At 36.4% G+C, this 20,587-nt stretch overlaps 1 protein-coding gene across 1 annotated transcript in view; it reads right to left on the bottom strand.

The window, feature by feature from the left end:
* Nucleotides 1-20,587, bottom strand: part of CDC5L (cell division cycle 5 like) — a 43,050-nt gene that overhangs the window by 897 nt on the left and 21,566 nt on the right. The window contains exons 11-15 of the mRNA XM_038554212.1: nucleotides 19,809-19,973; nucleotides 16,677-16,757; nucleotides 16,143-16,385; nucleotides 13,196-13,393; nucleotides 284-496 (exon numbers count right to left, since the gene is read on the bottom strand). Of these exons, the coding sequence (XP_038410140.1) occupies nucleotides 284-496; nucleotides 13,196-13,393; nucleotides 16,143-16,385; nucleotides 16,677-16,757; nucleotides 19,809-19,973 (900 nt within the window). The remainder of the gene's footprint in view (nucleotides 1-283; nucleotides 497-13,195; nucleotides 13,394-16,142; nucleotides 16,386-16,676; nucleotides 16,758-19,808; nucleotides 19,974-20,587) is intronic.

Here is a 20,587-nt window from a genome sequence, read left to right as displayed (position 1 = left end):
GTTTCAGGGGGACAAATCACAAGGGTTATTCTATTCCTCAGTGTATCGATATATAAACCAAAAATAAGTAAAGGAAAAGCCAGTGTATCCACCAAAGGCCTGGTCTATCCATCTATACACAGACAATTCTAGATAAGAAAGTCAAAAACTTCAGGCTCTCACTGAGAAAAGCCAGACAGTATCAACTTCAGAGGTAGACTGCACAGGAAAAAGAAAAAACAGAAAGCCCTGGTAATTCTTTGCAGTTCTCTTTTTAAGCAATGCTACAAGGCAATAATGTTACCTCTAGCCTCCGGGGAATAGCAGAATCTTCATGTTTCTTGAGTTCTTCAAAAGTGCGTAACTCCAAGTAAGCCTGCTCAATTTGGTCCCATAAGTCATTCAACTGTTTCATGAGCCCCATAGCACGAGATTGGTAACCCCCAAGCAAAATTTTCATCTTCTTCTCCATCTTTGCAGCTCTTTTGGCTTCCGTTGTCATGTGACCCCTGTTTATCTGGGGGTTGAGATAAGATCACATCAGTAGACTTGACAAAAGCAGGTTAAATAACAACTTAAAAAGGCACTGTTTACCTCCTCAAAGCAAAAGTACATTAGAATTTCGTGTACTGTACCACAAAATTTGGCCTAAGAAGTATTTGTCTTGCACTAGAAAGGTTTCATAGTTTAGTCCCACATTATCTGTAATAACTTGATATATCTATAATATATATATAACAGTATCTATAACTTGACCCATGATTCAAGTTCAAAGCAAGCTTGAATTTCATAGTATAAGAAAACTAATCTCTACTCCTGAAAATAACTTCTGCTATCATTTTTTTTAAGATTTATTTATTTATTCATGAAAGATAGAGAGAGAGAGAGAGAGAGAGAGAGAGAGAGAGAGAGAGGCAGAGACACAGGCAGAGGGAGAAGCAGGCTCCACACAGGGAGCCCGACATGGGAGGGACTCGATATCAGGTTTCCACGATCAGGCCCTGGGCTGAATGAAGGTGGTGCTAAACCACTGAGCCACCGGGGCTGCCCACTTCTGCTATCATTAATCTGCACTGATCTGGGGACTGGCAGAGACTCATCTTCACCATCTTTATCCCAAAAATGCACTTCTATACAGCATGATGACTACAACTAACACTATTGTATGATATAAAGAAATTTAAGAGAGTAAACCTTAAGATCACAAGAGGAAATTTTTTTCCTTTTTTTTTTCTTCTTTCTTCTCTTTATATTTTATCTATATGAGATGATGAATATTAACAGAATCTATCATGATAATCATTTTACAATACATGTAAATCAAACCATCATACTGAACATCCTATACAGTGATGTATATCAATTAATTTCTCAATAAAAGTAGGGAAAATGCACTTCTGTATTATACATCCAAGTACATTTTTAACAACTGAATAATGTCCAACTGATGAGCCATGCATGGTTGTAATCAAAATGTAACCCCCTTAAACAATAAAACTACTGGTTTATTTTTATAATGTTCTAATTCTAAGCTTGGCATAAAACTCATAAAGGAAAAGGAATGTCACATTTGGCAATGGAAAAAAAAAGCTTTTGTTTTAAAAAAGTGAAGACACCATAAAATTGAGAGATGACAGTTTTCCTATTAAATATGTATACTGAGCTGGGCTCAGTATGGGCTCAGTATGGGCTGCCTACTCAACTCCTTCTGAAATTAGGGGAAAAGAATTCAAACTCCACAAAAGAGAAGAAGGACATTAACAAAAGCAAGATATCAACAAAATTCATGAACTCATGCAGGGCAGAGAATGCCCCAGTTGAGAGAGTCCAAGGAGAGGGGGCCAAGAAGGGAACAGGTGTGTAATGTAGAATCACAGTCACATAACACCTACTCTAGATGTATATTCTACATTCCACAATATAATCACTTTGTATTTTAAAGTAATCTGCAAATGCATGTATGTTTTCAACATACAATACTTAAAAAATTACATGGTCAGAGCCACAAAAAAATTAAATCTGCATTAATTTCTTAGGCGTGTCTGTTCTTTCCTCTCTCCCTCCCACAACTTACTTCCTCTCTCTCTCCATTCTCACCAACCCACCCCCATGCAAACTGATTCCATCAAGTGACTCCAACACTAGTTTGAAGATAATGTACACCCAAATGATAATCCATAATTCCTACTAGCATAACTATAAATGAGGAAGACAGCATGACAATACACATACCCTTTTTTTCTAAGATATTAAATGTAGAGGTACCAGAAATGGTACCATGGAAAAATACAGTCAAATGTAAAATAATTGATAGGAAAAACTGTACATAAGTTTTTTTTCTTTAATTTAGGAATGGGGGCACCTGGGTAGCTCAGGCAGTTGGGCATCTGTCTTTAGCTTAGGCCATAACCCTGGAATCCTGGGATGGAGCCTCACATGGGGCTCCTTGCTCAGCAGGGAGTCTGCTTCACCCTCTCCCTCTGCCCCTCCCCCCTGCTTATTTTTTCTCTCTCTCTCTCTAATGGATAAATTTTTAAAAATTTTTAAGATTTTATGTATTTATTCATGAGACACACAGAAAGAGAGGCATAGACACAGGCAGAGGGAGACGCAGGCTCCATGCAAGGAGCCCGATGTGGTTCTCGAACCCAGTACCCCAGAATCACACCCTGAGACTAAGGCAGACAGACGCTCAACCACTGAGCCACCTAGGCATCTCTGGATAAATAAAATCTTTTAAAAAATTAAATAAAATAAAATAATTTAGGAATAATATAATCATGAAAACAAGTAACACAGCTTTCCACAATAACAACTTTGAGGGCACATGAGTGGCTCAGATGACTGTCTGCCTTTGGCTCAGGTCATGTTCCTGAAGTCCTGTGATTGAGCCCTGAGTTGGACTCCCTGCTCAGCAGGGAGTCTGCTTCTCTCCCTCTCCCTCTGTGATTCACTCTACCTGTGCTTTCTTGCTCGCTCACATAAATTTTTTAAAAACTTAAAATTTTTTTTAATTTTTAAATCTTTCAAATAAGTAAAGAACTTTGAAATATCCACTTCAACATATAACTTCTGATTTAAAAATAAACACGTCAATCACAATGCTTTATGGTTAAAATTTGTTAAGAACACCAAAAAGGGCAGCCCAGGTGACTCAGTGGTTTAGCACCGCCTTCAGCCCAGGACCTGATCCTGGAGACCCGGGACTGAGTCCCACGTCAGGCTCCCTGCACGGAGCCTGCTTCTCCCTCTGCCTGTGTCTCTGCCTCTCTCTGTGTGTCTCTCATGAATAAATAAATCTAAAAAAAAAAAACCACCAAAAAAATTTAATGTTCCTCAAAATATAAAGTATAGTTGACCCCTGACCCCTGTGTTGACTCAACACAGGTTTGAACTGCACAGGTCCACTTACACGGATTTTTTACGGTACAATACTGTAAATGTATTTTCTCTTCCTTATGCTTTAAAGAACATTTCTTTTTTCTAGCTTAATGTAAGAATATAGTATGCAATACATATACAACAGAGAATCTGTGTAAAATGACTGTTCATGTTGTCAGCAAGGTTTCCCAGTCAATGGCCCAGTAGGCCATTAATAGGTAAGGTTTGGGGGAGCCAAGTCATACGCAAGTTTTGAACTGAGTACAGGGTCAGTGCCTCTAACCCCTGTGATGTTCAAGGGTTAACTGCACACATCTACTGGAAAAGTAACACTTCATATATATATATATCCATCTCCAGCTTAGTTCATTAAAAGTCAAAGTCAAATAAGCCTGTGGAGGAGGGAAAGAAGGAACATGTTGCATGTATATGCCTTGCCTTAAAAATGTGAGATGGATCCAAAATTAATTTAAATAAAGCCCCTTTAAAATCATTTTATAAAAGTTAGTAAGCTTGTATTCATCTGCAATTCATTTGAAGAATAAATCCATGAATAAATAATATCCTTTATAAAAGAGCCATTTTCCTCTAATAGGTAACAAATCAAAGTAAGTTCTATGGCAATGATATGTCTTTGAAGGAGACACTGTGCGAAGTCCTGCAGCACGTTAGAGTGGGGCAGTGAGTCACTCTTGCCACCCAGCACTGCCACCCTGCTGTTCTCAGTTGATACAAGTTATTTAACCTGTCTCCCTTTCCCCAACAGTAAAATGACAATCACTGCTAAAAGTTATTATGGGACTTAAATAAGATAATAAATGTAAAAGCCCTTAGCCTCCCAGTGATTAGCACAGAGGAAGCATCTAACAAATGTCAGTTCTGATTACAATTATGTTATACATACTAACAGTTTAACCATTTTGTTCTCCCCTCTCTAATGGACCAAGGGGCTAATGATGTGGCTTTAAAACGTTTAATTCCAACTTTAATAAAAAATGACCCAGAATCCTTCCTGGAAATAAAGCAAGGAAAAACAGCTATTCCTTCTTTTATTTATTTATATTTTTTTATTTTTATTCCTTCTTTTAAAAGAGAGTTTTGCCCCTTGAGGACAACCATACCAAGTAATGAGTACTGGAACATGTCTTCTCAAGCCAGTGGTTTTCAACCCCAGCTAAACTTTAGAATTACCTGTAAAGCTTTTAGAATCTACCAGTACCAATAACCTAAACCCAAAGGCCCTTTAAATAGTGGACCTTGGTATTTTTTAAAGCCCCTAGATGATTCTACTAGGCAATCATGATGAAGAATCCAGTTTCAACCACTGTTATTACAGAAGCTAGGTATCAACTGTTTTCTCTGACCTAGACCCACCAAAAAGTCCTCACTCCCAGTAACAAGTGAACTGAATCAATGAGCTGCACTCAGTTCCTTATAAATCCAGTATGTGCTAAGACACTCTAATATGTGGATTCAAACAAACATTCCAAAACCCTGAACATTAACAGCACGGAATTTCAAATTAATATACATAGCACACTTTTTTTGAGAGAAAGCAAGTGTGAGAGGGGAGGAGACATGGAAGAGGGAGAGAATCTCAAGCAGACTCCCTGCTGAGCACTCCCTCTCACCACCCTGAGATCATGACCTGACCTGAAATCAAGAGTCAGTACTTAACTGAATGAGCCACCTAGGTGCCCCTACACATAGCACATTTTAAAAAACAGACATACAAATTTTCATTTTCATTGGTTAAGATAATTCAATTAGCTATATGCACTGTACTCCACTGACATTCAATTTCCAATTTGGTACAACAGCATAATACTTATGTTCTGAAAATGTTTATTACTCAGTCATCAAGGCACATTTAGAATGACTGGTACCTTGTAACTGGGGAGTACATCTCATACAGTTGAGTCATTTATGCTTCTCAAACTATCAAAGATTTTAAAACTGCAAAGTTGCTAGCTACCATTTCATGCCAATAATTTTATTTAATTCAGCTCAAGCTTTATGTAAAATCTTCTGGCTCAAATATTATGCTAAGATTCCAAGCAAATATGGAAATAAATTATACAAAAATAATTAGGCACGGGCAAAAAAATTAATTTAGTCAAATAACTATGTAAATTTAGTCACTAAAAGTATAAGGAATTTTAACTCAGCTTTTAACATTCAATTTAAGCTCAGTTACCTTACAACTACCATCTGATCATTAAAACATAAAAGACGATGATTTGTACACTATGTAAAATGTGTATGTTCAACCTTCGCCTGCTCAATGCACTTGAGGAGGGAGAAATAAATGCTAATCTTTAAGGTCTGGCTTTTTTCTAGCCAAGAAACCTCAAACATGAAATGCACATGCATTCATGGAACAGAACTGCCTTAAATTAGTCCAACTTCCCCACCTCACACTTACATACCACAGAAACATTAAAGTCCAACAGGGTATAAGACCTTATTGTTTAAAATACAAAAAAAAAAAAAAATCAAGAGAAAAGAGACTGTGACTTAACCAAATTCATATTTCTAAGACTTTTTTTAAAAAATTAAGTATTAGCAATTGCCCTTCCTGAAGGACAACTTATTTTGAACAAAACAATACTGGCTTAAGGAGCTTGGTTGGTATGTTAGTGCTGAGTTACAAAAAGTTCTCAAAAGTTTTTTTTTCAAATTCTTATCTGTACTCAGAAATGCACTTCAAATTCTTAAATACTTTGTTCATTTGTCACCAAACCTACCAAATATGGTTATAATGAAAGCTTATGCTTTAAATTTACATCAGCACAAAATTTCTAATAATCCTGAATAAAACGCACTATTAGAAAACTATAAACAAGAGAAAATTCAAGTAGAACACTTGATGTAAAGCTGACTATATCCAAAATGAAAGAGTAAAATTCAATTCAAAAGGGGAGATGAGGGATCCCTGGGTGGCGCAGCGGTTTGGCGCCTGCCTTTGGCCCAGGGCGCGATCCTGGAGACCCGGGATCGAATCCCACGTCAGGCTCCCGGTGCATGGAGCCTGCTTCTCCCTCTGCCTCTCTCTCTCTCTCTCTCTCTCTCTGTGACTATCATAAATAAATAAATAAAAAATATTTAAAAAAAAAACAAAAAACAAAAGGGGAGATGAGGGGATCCCCTGGGTGGCTCAGCGGTTTGGCACCTGCCTTCGGCCCAGGGCGTGATCCTAGAGTCCTGGGATCGAGTCCCGCATTGGGCTCCCTGCATCAAAGCCTGTGCCTGTGTTTCTGCCTGTGTTTCTGCCTATGTTTCTGCCTCTCTCTCTCTCTATCTCTCATGAATGAATGAATGAATGAATGAATGAATGAATGAAATGTAAAAAGGGGAGGGAATGAATAAAATTGTATCCACATATAAATGCGTAGGGACACCAAACTGACAAATTTCATGTACTGTACCGTAACTCAGTCTTATAACACAATGTTTGGAATTTGCTTCAAAATAATGGGAAAGGGAGAATAACATGGGAAACAAAGTGGCTGTGAGCTGATACTCCTAGCTGGATGATAACACTTGAGGACTCATTAATACTAATCCATATTAGGGTATATTTGAAAACTCCCAGAATAAAAGGTTCTATAAAATTCAAATTCAGTATCTACAGGAGATGCTATTTTGTTAAGACTGTATACCACAAACCATGAAATAATACGATGAAATATAAGAGACATCAAAATTTACAAGTATGTCAACAATTTCAACACACCAAAACGTATATATATCAAATGTTAAATTAAAATCCACAATTACATTAAAATCCATTTATACTAACCAAAATCTGAGCCGTAAGCCTTACTCAACCTCTCTGCGAAAATCATCCCATGTCTCAAATTTCAGACAATCACCAAAATTTACAGAACAAAATCTCAGCCACCCTGTTGTGCAAGGTTAACAGTTACTTCTTGATATCTGAAAGTATCAAACCAAGTTTAATCCAATTTAGGTAACACTAAGGGTGATAACACACCTGAAGAGACATGGGAGAATTTCCATTCACAAAACCTTGCTAATTGCTAGGCACACCATATCTCATTTAATCTTAACAGTATCTCAAACTCTCACTTCCGGGAGATAAAAACAATTACCCGCCCAAATATCACAGGTAAGCAACTTAGAGGCTCAGCGAGGTTAAGTAACTGGCCCTGGGCCACACAGCCACTAAGTGAAGAAGCTCCGGAGTGTGTCCTAATTGAAAGTTCAACACATTAGGCCACACCACTACTAATAAACCACTACTGAACATCTGTCTTGCCTCAGCCCCTGCAATGCAAACATGCCTGAAGAAATTCAAGCTGTGGGTCTAAATGGCTTAATGCCATCAGACAGTTCCCTGAAAAACAAGTTATTCTAGACACCCATAAACAAGATCTTAATTAATGGATCTGTCCATCATTCTTTCCTTGATTGAGACATTAGCCTACAGGAAAAGCTTGGACTTTCCCCAGCTTATACTTTTAAATTCCTAATTCTTTTATTCTTAATAAGCTATAAAATTATAAGAAAACAAACATCTCTCAGAAAAATTTTACAGGGAAGAAAAGGTTATTTAACAACTTTTTAAGAAGCTGAGCAGAATATAACTAGTATATAATTACCTGAGGATTTCAGCAAAGCTATTCTTTGCCACAACTTTATAGAAGAGAGCAAGTGATCAGGCTTTTTTAAAAATGTTATTTGTAATAATATACCATTAAGTTAACAAAGTAGTATACGGTGATTCCAATCCAGTTCTAAATACCTTCCTCCTTTCCTCCACGCGTGGATGCATCTGGTAATTTTTTCTATATGTAGTGATATACATACAAATACACATACACACACATATATATAAATATATACATATATACATACACACCCCTCAAAATGTTTAAGGCGATTATGTCTGGATGGTAGGCTTCTTTTTAAATTGTTTTTTAATATCTTCTTAAATTTTCTACAAAGTACAGGTATTATTTTTAGAAAAACGCCTACAAATGTTATTTCTTAAATGCATAGAAGAGAAACTGTCTAAAAAAGACTGGCCAGAGACCAATGGAAAACTGATGGTCCCCAGGAGATGAATCAGTGGAACCATAAGTGTTTCCTCGGGTCATTACAAAAGGGGGCTGTATGGGACTTATAAAAGTGTAATTGTTACTTTCAAACTCACTAAGTTTGTTAAGGTTACTAAGCTTAAGTAATTCCAAAATAAACACATTATCCTGGGTCTCCAATACTGTCTTCAGTTAAAGCCTGTTACAGTGAGGTTCAGAAACATTAAGAGCATCCCTCAGTGAAACTCTTGCTTGGGGGCCCAGAATATAACTTTATACTACTGGAAAAACAGGTTTAAGGATACCCAAAATAAATACAGAGTTGATGGCAGCTCCACTTCCTAGTCCATCATTTAGCAATATGATCCTATAGTAGTAACGATGTGGTTCAACCACCAAAATGTTTGCAAACAACAAGAGTCCATGAGTGCCCTTCCTTTAATCTCTATGCTATTCACTGGTATTAAGTTCTATCAGTGAACCTTCTCCATACTGATGAGCTGCAGGTCCAAGTAAGTGATTATTGCTACTAGCATCAACCCAAGTTAGCAACTACCAAGCTGCATCCCGATAAAGCAAGCTAAGCAGTGAGGCAAAACCTCACCAAAATCCTTTTCAAGAACAGTAATGGACCAACAAAGCAGAACACCAAGAGCACTTGACAACTGCATGAGTTAGGAAATGTCACATGAGACAAAGTCAACTCAATGTTGAGGCCTAACAGAAGCAACACAACTGTACCAAGGAAATCTCTGATCCAGCTCTAGAGTTCTTGAAAGAAACAAGAGCTCTGTCGATGCCTTTAAGGATCAAAGGAAAGAGCAGAACTCGAGAAAGGGAGCATTTCAGAGTATTAGAAACTTCTCTCCTATGCCCTGCGCTGCCCCCTCCCCCACACACCTCTGATGAGGTAGCATGAAACCTGCAGAGTGACTACAACACACAGGCCGTCACCCCAGGTTAGCGCAACAACTCAATCTGCACCGGAAGCTTTCACTCTTCCAAGTATTAAGAGGAATTTTTTCCTATGTAAAAATATCTGACTTTTTAACGAAAATAACTGAGAAAATATGATCCACTGTGCCAATTTTGCTGAAATATAACCATTCAGTCAGGAGTCCTCATAAGAGTTCTAGAAATACACTGAGAAAGATTTTAAATGTGTTATCTGTGTTAAGTTACTTTATTTCCAAGAAGCTGATGGTTACATAATATTTCTTGACTAAGTTGACTGTGCCAGTAAAATACAGGGAGAAGTATTACCTCTGGACCTAGTTTCCACCTCTAAGGAAAGCCTTTCCATTTTTATAGCTAACATGACAAAATCTACTTTTCAGCCAAACTTCCTCAACACGGCAGTTTAGATACTATTTCAAATACTATTAAATTTAATAGCAGGCCTAAATTCAGACTTCTTATTTCACTTTTGCACCTACTGGAAATTATTTCACTCAAAATAATTATGTCTTCAGACAATTTCCTATTTCCACTTAAAGTGGAAACAAATTAGAACACTTCAAATTCTATTTGCACTTCCCAAATACAGTAATGACTCATTTATCTGGCATCATCAAAAAATGAGGTTCTCCACATGAAGCATTTTCCAGATAACTGAAGTCCACAAGAGCACAGAGCTTGTCTGCTTTGTTCCTACTATATTCCCAGGGGCTTGGAGCAAGGGCTGGCACATAGCAGATGCTCACTAATACTCACTAAACATATGATTACATCAAATACTAAAACCGTTTTATTTTTTACCATCTAATAAAAATTTTCCTACTGTTTTAGCCATCCCTCTTTAAAACAAACAAAAGGAAAGAGATGACACTAAACAGAAATTAAATGTTTTATTTTTTAAATCTGGGGCATCACTACAAATAGCAATCATTCTACTCTCCTACCATACACCTACAATGCACTCAGAAGCTATTAAAATACCATATTTAAATAGCCTCAATATGCTATGCTTTCTAAAAACTTTTCCTTTCCTGATATTAGCTATCATTTCTGTTTGCTGCTGCTGCCGCCTTTACACAAAAAAATCTGACAGGATTCTAAAATTAATTCTGCCTCCAAAGCAGAATAAAATACATGACCTTGGTTACAATTCTGAAGTCTTTCCTGCTTACTTCTAACCTGTGACTACATTCTGATTCTATGCATTTAACAGACTCCTTTTACCATGCACCACATTCTACATAAAATCTGAGATGGTTCTTTCTATTAGTTTTAAATGAATATCTTAAGGGTTTTCATTTAAGTTCTACGTTTCAAATACTAATGAGTAATGGCTCAAAGACCAGCTCCAATATAAACCTCAGGGCATATTTTTTAATCCATTTAGGAGACACCAACCACGACAAAGCTGGATTTCATCTTGCTTGATACACTGTGATAGGGCCATAATTTAGATTCACTGTTCCAAAGTTCATGACAGCAAAAATCAAACACACTGGCAGCCATGGTGTATTGTGCTTGCACAGAAAAGCATATCTCCCTGAACCTAAGAGTGGAAAGAATAATTTAAGTATAGCATTCAGTTTATATAATACGACTGGAGTTCCTTCCCCACAACAAACTTTGAATAATGTTTATAATTTAGCAATCAACTGAAATGATGAAAGAATTACCACAATTGAAATAAAATATTTATGTATTTCAAACCAGTAGAATTGTGTCTTCAAAAACTAAAATAAGCTAACACAAACCTAGTTCTGAATTAGGGATGGATACAAATAAAATGGGGGATTTGTTTATTTGGGTTTTTGAGTCTCTTTTCTTCTTTTTAAAGATTTAATGAACTTTCATTTGAAATAAGTGTAGTTTACTAAATTAAAGGATTTGATTACATATTCTTTAAAAGTAACTAGCTGGGTAAACAATAAAGTAAGTTATCCAGAAGTCAAGAAAAGAAAAATTACTTCAGACTGTTTTATGAATATTCTTCCAAAATCACCAATCCTTCAACAAAAATAGTTCAACGGAAGATTTCAGTTCTTGGTACTGAACTGAACAAAGAGAACCACATGTTTTTAATGGTTGCTCATAAACGACCCAAATAAATCTCCAAAAGAACAGCAGAGGTTCTTTCTGTATTTTTCCCTTCAAAACTCACAAGACCAATTCAACATAAAAATAAAAATTACTGTACTTTATGGCACCACTCACTTTGTGACACATTTATTTGCTGTCATGAAAGTTAGTGCCTCAACAAAGTAAATGAGATTTAGGAAAAAAAAAACTTTTTTTATATCTTAAAGAGCACAAAATGTCCTTACCACTTGAGGCAGAAAAAGTTTACCCACCTCAAATGAGAAGCTTTTCAAACTGAGTGAGAGACCAAAGTATTTGTATATAAATGTTACAAGGAAGCTTTCCAAACAGCTTTCTAATCAATTATGATGTGACTTTAGATCAGGATTACACTGCTAACTACCATTTATAAATAAGAAACAAAGCCTATACAACAGAAAATATAACTTTAAATGTGACCACTGATGTTCTCCTTTCCCAGACTTTAAATCGTGAATTAAAAACACAGCACAACAGCACACCCTGCTGGAAGCTAGTAATACAACTGAGTAACTAGCATTACTTGGATTGCAAAGGTTTCAACCAAGATGAGAATTACTTCAAAGAGAAACTCATTACCACTAAATGAAAAAAGAGGCTCACAAGTGTTAACCATTAGGTGCCTATACATGTGGTCTTAAGGGTAAAATTAAGAATTAGAATAATTTCATATTAAAAGAATGCTTTTATTTTTTGTTCATTTTCCTAGCCCTCACAACAGCACCAACCACCCCAAGTGATATTATCATTTTTTTATTTTAACTCTAAGTAAAAATATTTTCCAACGCTTTCTGTAAAAAGAAATTAGGAACTACTTAGGAGGAAATTGAGGCCATTTCTGCATGTGATTGCCTATAGCATCCCTTGCTTCCCCATCCCATCCTGGCCTCAGAAACATCCCTGAAGGCCACCATTAGGAATCCAAAAGGCAGCCTAGTGGTCCATGAACCACAATTTACATGCCATTGGAAAATTGCCTACACAGATTCTGGAATTCAAAACACAAAGACCATATTACGAAACCATACACTAAGAAACTCCCATCTCGTACATTTCAACATTTCCTAGGATGTGTAAAAAATCACAGAAGCCACTGTCTAAGATAATCCAGCTTGGTGCTCTCTCTGCAACAAACTCGAAAGAATCAGAGGATGAACAGAGAGTAAAACAAAGTTTTATAAATGGGCTCCCTTGGCTATAAAATTTTCTTGGTACCACTGAGCTCCCTCCTTAGAGAAAACAAGCTATTTCAGCATTGATAAACATTGTTATGTGTGACTAGTGTTAACTTCTTGTCTCCTGCTCCCACATTTAAAAGGTTCTGTTTGACCTGTGATCACCTGGAGGGCACTCTTTATCATAAATTGCCCATTTATCAGCAATTCTGAAAAAGTCAAAGAAGATAGAACACTTCAGTGCAGTTTTCTCTCAAGAATTGCAAAAGCAAGGAGCACCTGGCTGGCTCAGTCAGAAGAGCATGCAACTCTTGGTCTCAAGGTGGTGAGTTCAAGCTCCACATTGAGTGTAGATTACTAAAACAAACAAAGAGACTTTTAAAAAAAGAAAAAGAAAAAGAAAAAGAATTGCAAAAGCAATAATCACCTCAGGTCTACTCTTCTGAAATTGTCTCCAATGGTATTATTCGGTTCATTATTTCAATCAAGGTACACTTTAAATTAGAATTTTAAAAGGATACCAACCTCCAGCCTCTTTTCCAGTGACTCGATCCTGTCCTTTTTGCTAGCTAGGTTGGCCCGTGTGTAGCGGCTCTGCCCAGGAAGATACAAAACTTGGCTGTAGCATTCTTCCCATACCTGGTTATAAGCTTCACTTGAGAGTTCTCCGTGGCTCATACCTTGTTTTACCACTTCCATCTCCTGTACCAGAACATCCTGGGCCTGTGTACAGTAATAATTTCAGTAAGTTTAGGTACTAGAATAACTTGCCATCAAGAGAGAAGTTTAAAAAACTAGTTTTTCCTTTCTTTGGGTAAAGAGAAGGAGTTTGGGTTAACTGGTTGTTTTCTTGGAAAGGGAGAAAACATCTAAGTTAAAATGAATTAAGAAGCCAATAAGCTGGGGCAGATTGATCTGAAAAGTCAAGCATCCATGTATCCTGAACAATATAAATATCCTTTGCCTTCAATCACTGTAATAAGAAGCAACCATTTCTCAGATATCTACTATACGCCAGAAACATTTCAACCTACATTATCTCCAAACACCACAACCATCTTACAAAGTAGTTGGTATTAATCACATTTTAAAGTTGATGAAACTAAGGTTCAGAGAGATTAATCAACATGTTCAAAAACACATCACTAGGAAAGGCAAGGCAGGATCAGGGCCAAGCCAAATGGCACCTGTGCTTGGCTAATTCCTTCCACTCTACCAATTGCCTCCCTACACTTTAGACTTCACAAGATTGTGAAGGGGAACTAGGCATTTCTTTTGATACATGCCTGTTTTCTCATTTGAAATGCCCCCAACATTGCCAGAGAATGAGATGGGGCACAGATCGGAAAATAATGGATCACAGACCAGCTTTTACTTACTACTAAGAAAGTTTAAGATGAAAGAATGAGGGGGATAGAATTGATAGACCTGAGTACAAATCATAGTTTTACCATTTAGGCAGCTGTCTGAATTTGCTGAACATCTCTGAGCCCATTTCTCATCTGTAAAATGAGGATAATACCAACCTATTTGTTACTGGGATTAAGTGATACAAAATACATACAGAGGCTACCCCAACATCAGACACAATGACTCCATGAGTAGAACACATAAACTTTTTCCAGCCCTTTGCCTCATGGCTAAAAACTGACAACTATCTTTTCATGCTTTAAAGAAAACTTTCAATCATTCTAGTACATCAGAAAATAAAACAGACCAAAGTATATTAAAATCAAATACAAAAGACTTAATGGAAAATCGTGTCTCTAGAAGATAAAGAATACACTTTAAAACAGTATCTCTGAGGGGAAATAATGAAAACAAATCAATTGTAACATCTTTAATGAAAATCTGACACTTCATAAGAGAAATGGTATTTCATTCCCAAACTGTACATAATAAAAATTTATAAAATCAGCTCCTATAATTATAAGAAGAGAGTATGACTAAGTTATCTTTAAACTCTCCATAAAGAATCTAAGTAAATAGCTGTTTCAAATCCTTTTTGGAACGGAGAGGAATATAAATACATACATAAAATATAAAAGAATATTTAAACTAGCCTGTAATGGTTTCAAATAATTCCAAAGCACTACGTATTTTTCAAAAACTTTATTAGAATCTATCCCCTACAGAATCTTCTATTAAGCTACAACAGATCATAATGTGATCCTTATTTTGGTTTCCATAAATACAGTAAACCCCTTGATCCCATCTTCCCCTATTTTCCCTCCGAAAAAAGAACACTGTTCAAGTACAGAATTCAGAGTGTAATTCTTAACCCCAGTCCAATGATTAAATGTGCTTGCCACAAGAGGCCCTCAACAGATGTCAGTTTCCCGTCACACTTACTAAAATGAATAACTCAGATCCTCAGAAATCACAGGCAAACTGTTTAAATATAAATCTAAATAAATCCTCTTTCCTTTCTCTATTTTCTCAAAATCTTTTAATAAACATATATTACTTCTCAACAAGGAAAATGGAAAGAATAAGACAGAAGAAAAGCACAAGAAAAGACAGAAAAAGGTATCTTATGGATTTCCTCCCAAGTATGCAATAGCAGATTCCAACAACGGGTCTGTCTGTTCCTCAAGGCTAAGCACTACAGAAAAAAAGACTAATGGCTAATGACCACTCTGCTTCCAACCATGGCACCCACTGTATTTCCTCATACCATGGAAGAAATGATTTCTATTCACAATCATAGCTGTTTGCTCTGTCAAAGCAGAAATAATCAAATGCATATGGAGAAGAGGCAGGAGAGACTTTCTACAGGAAAACGTTTCTCTATTTCCTTATCCAAAAGAATAGTGGGAAATCAAGTAAAAGGAATAAATTCAGTAAATGGTATTTCCTTTCTTTGACTAGGTGAAAGAAACATTTTGAATATGTGCTTGCTTTCTCATATTAATCTAAATGAGGTTTAAGTTTTGTTTTTTTTTTAAGATTTTATTTATTTATTGAGACACAGAGAGAGAGAGAGAGAGAAAGCAAGAGAGAGAGAGGCAGAGACACAGGCAGAGGGAGAAGCAGGCTCCACGCAGGGAGCCCGACGTAGGACTCAATCCCGGGTCTCCAGGATCACACCCTGGGCTGCAGGCACCGTTAAACTGCTGCGCCACGGGACTGCCCCAGGTTGAAGTATTAAAGGTATTCAATTCTACTCAGAAATAGCAGTTGAACACAGGAAGTGGCAATTGTAGCAACTGTCCATCAGGCATATACCCATAAAACAAAAACACCTTGCCACCTAAGCTAGTGTTCACCTGAAGAAGCTCTATCAAGAAAGGGGAAAGGGGCATGGTCAAGTATGTCGTCCTCCTAACACGTCATATGACCAGCTATCTCCTAATTACAAATTCATTTGTTTATAAATATCAGCCTCAGAAAATAAGCTACTGTTCATCTATGATACACAGTACTGAACCAATACTTTAATCAAGACCAAAATATTTCTGTTTAATCATACCTTTTTCAGCTCTTCTTTGGAGAATTTTTCATAAGGGTTGTGTTCCAGATAGGCAATGTGTTCTGAATTATTAGTACCAAATCCTACAGTTTTCCCTTTTTTATTTCCAGATGGTTCATAAGGATGATGTAGAAGGTCATAATGAAGCATTGTAATCATTTCTTTTTTGATTAGTTCTTCACTTTTTTGTAAATCTGTTAGAGGTGGTTCTACATTTAGGGGTCTTAGAATCGTTTCATTTACCTAAAATTTTAAAACAAGTACCATTAACAAACAGATCACTGCAATACTGATGCTATTACTTACTTGCCCTAGCATGAATTAAATAGCAGTTTTACATTTTAAAAAAAAATTTTTTTCCTTCTAAAGTCTTATTTGTACCAGTGAAACATTTTAAAGATTAGATCTGCAACTGCTTTACTACATTCCAGAAAGTAGATAAAATTTTGTTTTACAGACTTTATGAATGACATAAAAACAGCAATCACAAAGAAGAAACTTAAAACTTCCAAAGCCAGAAGTTCTAACACTTACTTCTGATGGTCTTGGCAGATCTTTCTGGACAGCTTTGTGCATTCGTTTCATTTCCTTTACACGTTCTGCCTCTCGTATAGCCTTAAAAAATTATTTTTATATCCATTATTACAGATATGCAATATTTGCCGCATTTCAATAAAGTTGAAAACTTTAGTCTATAACAACATGCATGCTCAAGAGCTAAAGCTGTAGAAATCTGTGTAAGTTTGTAGAAAGACAATAAAGCAACAGAAATCAGTCTATTCACTCTCTCATTACAATACAAACTAAGAATTGCCAACAGCTACTAAAGCATTCTCCAAGTTTACATGGCTTCATCCATCAGATAATCATTTTTTTCTGTTTAAACTGGAATCCTAATAAAAATCCTCGAAAAGAACACAAGCAGTAATGTCCCTGACATCAGCTGTAGCAACATTTTTCTAGGTAAGTCTGAGGCAAGGGAAATAAAAACAAAAATAAACTATGGGAATTAACATCAAAGTTAAAAGCTTTTGCACACTGAAGGAAATGATCAACAAAACTAAAAGGCAACCTACTGTATGGGAAAAGATATCTGCAAGTGACATATCTGATAAAATATATAAAGAACTCAACACCAAAAAACAAATGATCCAATTAAAAAATGGAAAGAAAGAAAAATGGGCAGAAGATGTTAACAGACAAAATTCTCCATGATGACATTCAGATGGCTAACGGACACATAAAAAGAAGCACAACATCGCTCATCATCAGGGCAATGCAAATCAAAACTACAATGAGATAAGGGCACCTGGATGGCTCAGTTGGTAGGGCATCTGACTCTTGATCTCAAGGCTGGTGGCTCAAGCTCCACATTAGGAGTGGAGCTTAGTCAAAAAAAAAAATTGTTTTAAGACCTATAATGAGATATCACCTCACACCTGTCAGAATGATTAAACTCAAAAACACAAGAAACCAGTGTTGGTGAAGGTGTGGAGAAAAAGGAGCCCTTCTGAACTGTTAGTAAGAATGCAAACTGGTACAGCCACTGTGGAAAACAGTATGAATAGAACTGCCCTACAATCCAGCAATCACACTACTAGACATTTACACAAAAAAAATACAAATATAACTCAAAGGACACATGCACGCTTATGTTTAGAGCAGCATTATTTAAAATAGCCAAATTATGAAAGCAGCCCAAGTGTCCATGGATAGATGAATGAATAAAGATGTGGCATATGTATGTTTCTGTGTATATATGTATGTATGTGTGCATATGGATAAAGAAGATGCAATACACACACACACACACACACACACACTCTACAGTGGAATATTATTCAGTCTTTAGCCATAAAAAGGAATGAAATCTTGCCATTTGCAACAGACATGGATGGAGCTAGTGCGTAACGCTAAGTAAAATAAGTCACAGAAAGACAAATGCCATATGATTTCACTCATATGTAGAATTTAAGAAAAACAAAACAAACCAGCAAGGAAAAAAGAAAAAAAGGAAAGGGAGAGAGAAAAGAGAGAAACCAAGAAACAGACTCTTAACTATAGAGAACTAACCAACTGATGGTTACCAGAAGGCAGGTGGGTGAGGAGATGGGTGAAAAATAGGTGATGGGGATTAAAGAGTGCACTTGCTGTGATGAGCAATGGGTGATGGAAGTGTTGAATCACTACACTACACACTTGAAACTAGTATTACACTGTATGTTAACTATATCAGAATTAAAATAAAATTTAAAAATCAAAATTAATAATAAATTTGAATCCTAAACCTAGAGGGGACTCTTAATTGTTCACCCTGCAACACAACCCTCACTTCCACCCCAAAAGTTACTGATTTTTCATTTAAAAAGCCAGCCAATGAAGGTGTTGGTTTCCTGATTCTTAAATCATGAATAATATGGGTTAATATATTAGATTTCACAGCATTTCTTAGAGTAAATGTAGAACAAAACTAAGAAAACTCAACACAAGTATTATCCTGTATTACCCATCAGAAAGCACATTCATATGGTTTCTAAAATATTTCGTATTGATGCTATTCATGCTCCAGTTCCATGAAAATTACTCAATTTCTAAAATCATCCTGAAATGGACTGTAGCCAAGAATACCTAAAAGGGGTCACATGATCTCAGTTTTAGATCAAGATTCACCACTTTCCAAATATGAAAGCTAGAAAAGTAATTAAACCTGAGCTTCTTTCCTTTTTTCTAAAATGAAGCTAATACCATCTCTCTTTACATCACCAGGATGGTATGTGCAAATTAGTAACTATAATGTATCAGTACAAGGTGTTACTAATATTATTCCGATACATTCTAAATTTCCAAATCCACTTAATTATTACTTTATACTGACCTAAAGTCATTTACTCAAGCAATTCAAGATGTACTTGTTTTTAAGACCAATCAATAACATCTTTTCTTGGCTAAAGTGAAAAGCAATGTCTAAAAGACTATATATGGGGCGCTTTGGTGGCTCAGATGGTTAAGTATCTGACTCTTGATTTTGGCTCAGTCATGATCCTGGAGTTGTGAAACCGAACCCTGCCATTGGGCTCCACAATCAGTGCAGATTCTGCTTGATATGCTCTCTCCCCTTCTCCCTTTGACACCCACCGCTTGCAGGCTCCCAATCAATCAATCTTCTTTTTAAAAAATAAAAGTCTATGTGTATTTTAAACAGGTATAACAAATCTGAAGGAGGGGGACGCCTAGGCGGCTCAGCGGTTGAGTGCCTGCCTGCCTTTGGCCCAGAGCATAGTCCTGGAGTCCTGGGATCGAGTTCCCCATCAGGCTCCCTGCATGGAGCCTGTTTCTCTCTCTGCCTATGTCTCTGCCTCTCTCTCCGTCTCTCATGAATAAATAATCTTCAAAAAATAATAAAATAAAATACATCTGAAGGAGGTATTTAAATAATTATATATGCACATATATATTACACACATTTTAAGAATATCAAGATATTCTGAGTATATTCTTAGTTATGTGACTCTATGTTATTAATGATGTTATTCACTTTAGAGCAATCTTTTCGAATAGTGATAAAACTCTGAAGTAGAAATCTTGACACATTTAATGACCATTCATTCTTTCAGCCTACTGACACACTCAGCAACTTCACACTTCCTTTCTAGCACAATTATGCACCTGCTTTCGAGCATCCACATCAGCAGCATCTTCAATGTAAGTATCATCTATTTCACGGTCTTCCAGCTCCTTCTCAGCATTTTCTGGCAGAACAATTTCAAAGTCATTCTTAGGGGCAGGAAGACCCAACAACCCTAAGCGGAGATGTTCACGAGATTCTCTTTCCTGTAGAAAAAAATTGGTCCTTCTCAATTCATACACATTACGAATTCAACCAAAATTCTTTAAGAGTTTCTAAAAAATAATCAGCCTAATTTTAATTCTAGGAAAATGATCCCTAACTTCAGAGCTGAAACAAGTTTTTTGTTTAATTTCTATCTCACTTTCTTTTCTAAATTAAGATCAAAAACTCGGATCTGTGATCAATACACTTACTCTGGGATATTCTAATAGAAGGTTTGGGAATTACGTCTGTAGGGACAGAAAAAATCCTTTAGGATTTCCATTTAAGGCAAACATTTCTGACACTGAAACTTAACAGCAAATAAGAACAAGTTCAAGTCAATTTGTTCTTGGACGAATAAAACCTAATCTGAAAAGATGCTTGAATTTTTCTGTATTTTTAATAGAAATTACTATGTCATGGGGCATCTGGCTGGCTCAGTCAGTAGAGCATATGACTCTTGACCTCGGGGCTGTGAGTTCAAACCCCGTGTGGGGCACACAGTTACTTAAAAACAAATAATTTAAAAAAAAAAAAGTGAAGAAAAAGAAAAAATTACTGGATCATATGATGGCCAAAGAAAATAGTCTACACTTCCCAAAAGAAACTGCCTGGT

The sequence above is a fragment of the Canis lupus genome, chromosome 12 (assembly GCF_011100685.1).
Source record: "Canis lupus familiaris isolate Mischka breed German Shepherd chromosome 12, alternate assembly UU_Cfam_GSD_1.0, whole genome shotgun sequence".
Lineage (NCBI taxonomy): Eukaryota > Metazoa > Chordata > Mammalia > Carnivora > Canidae > Canis > Canis lupus.
Note: the sequence above shows the minus strand (reverse complement) of the source record. Positions and strands in the feature narration are given on the sequence as shown.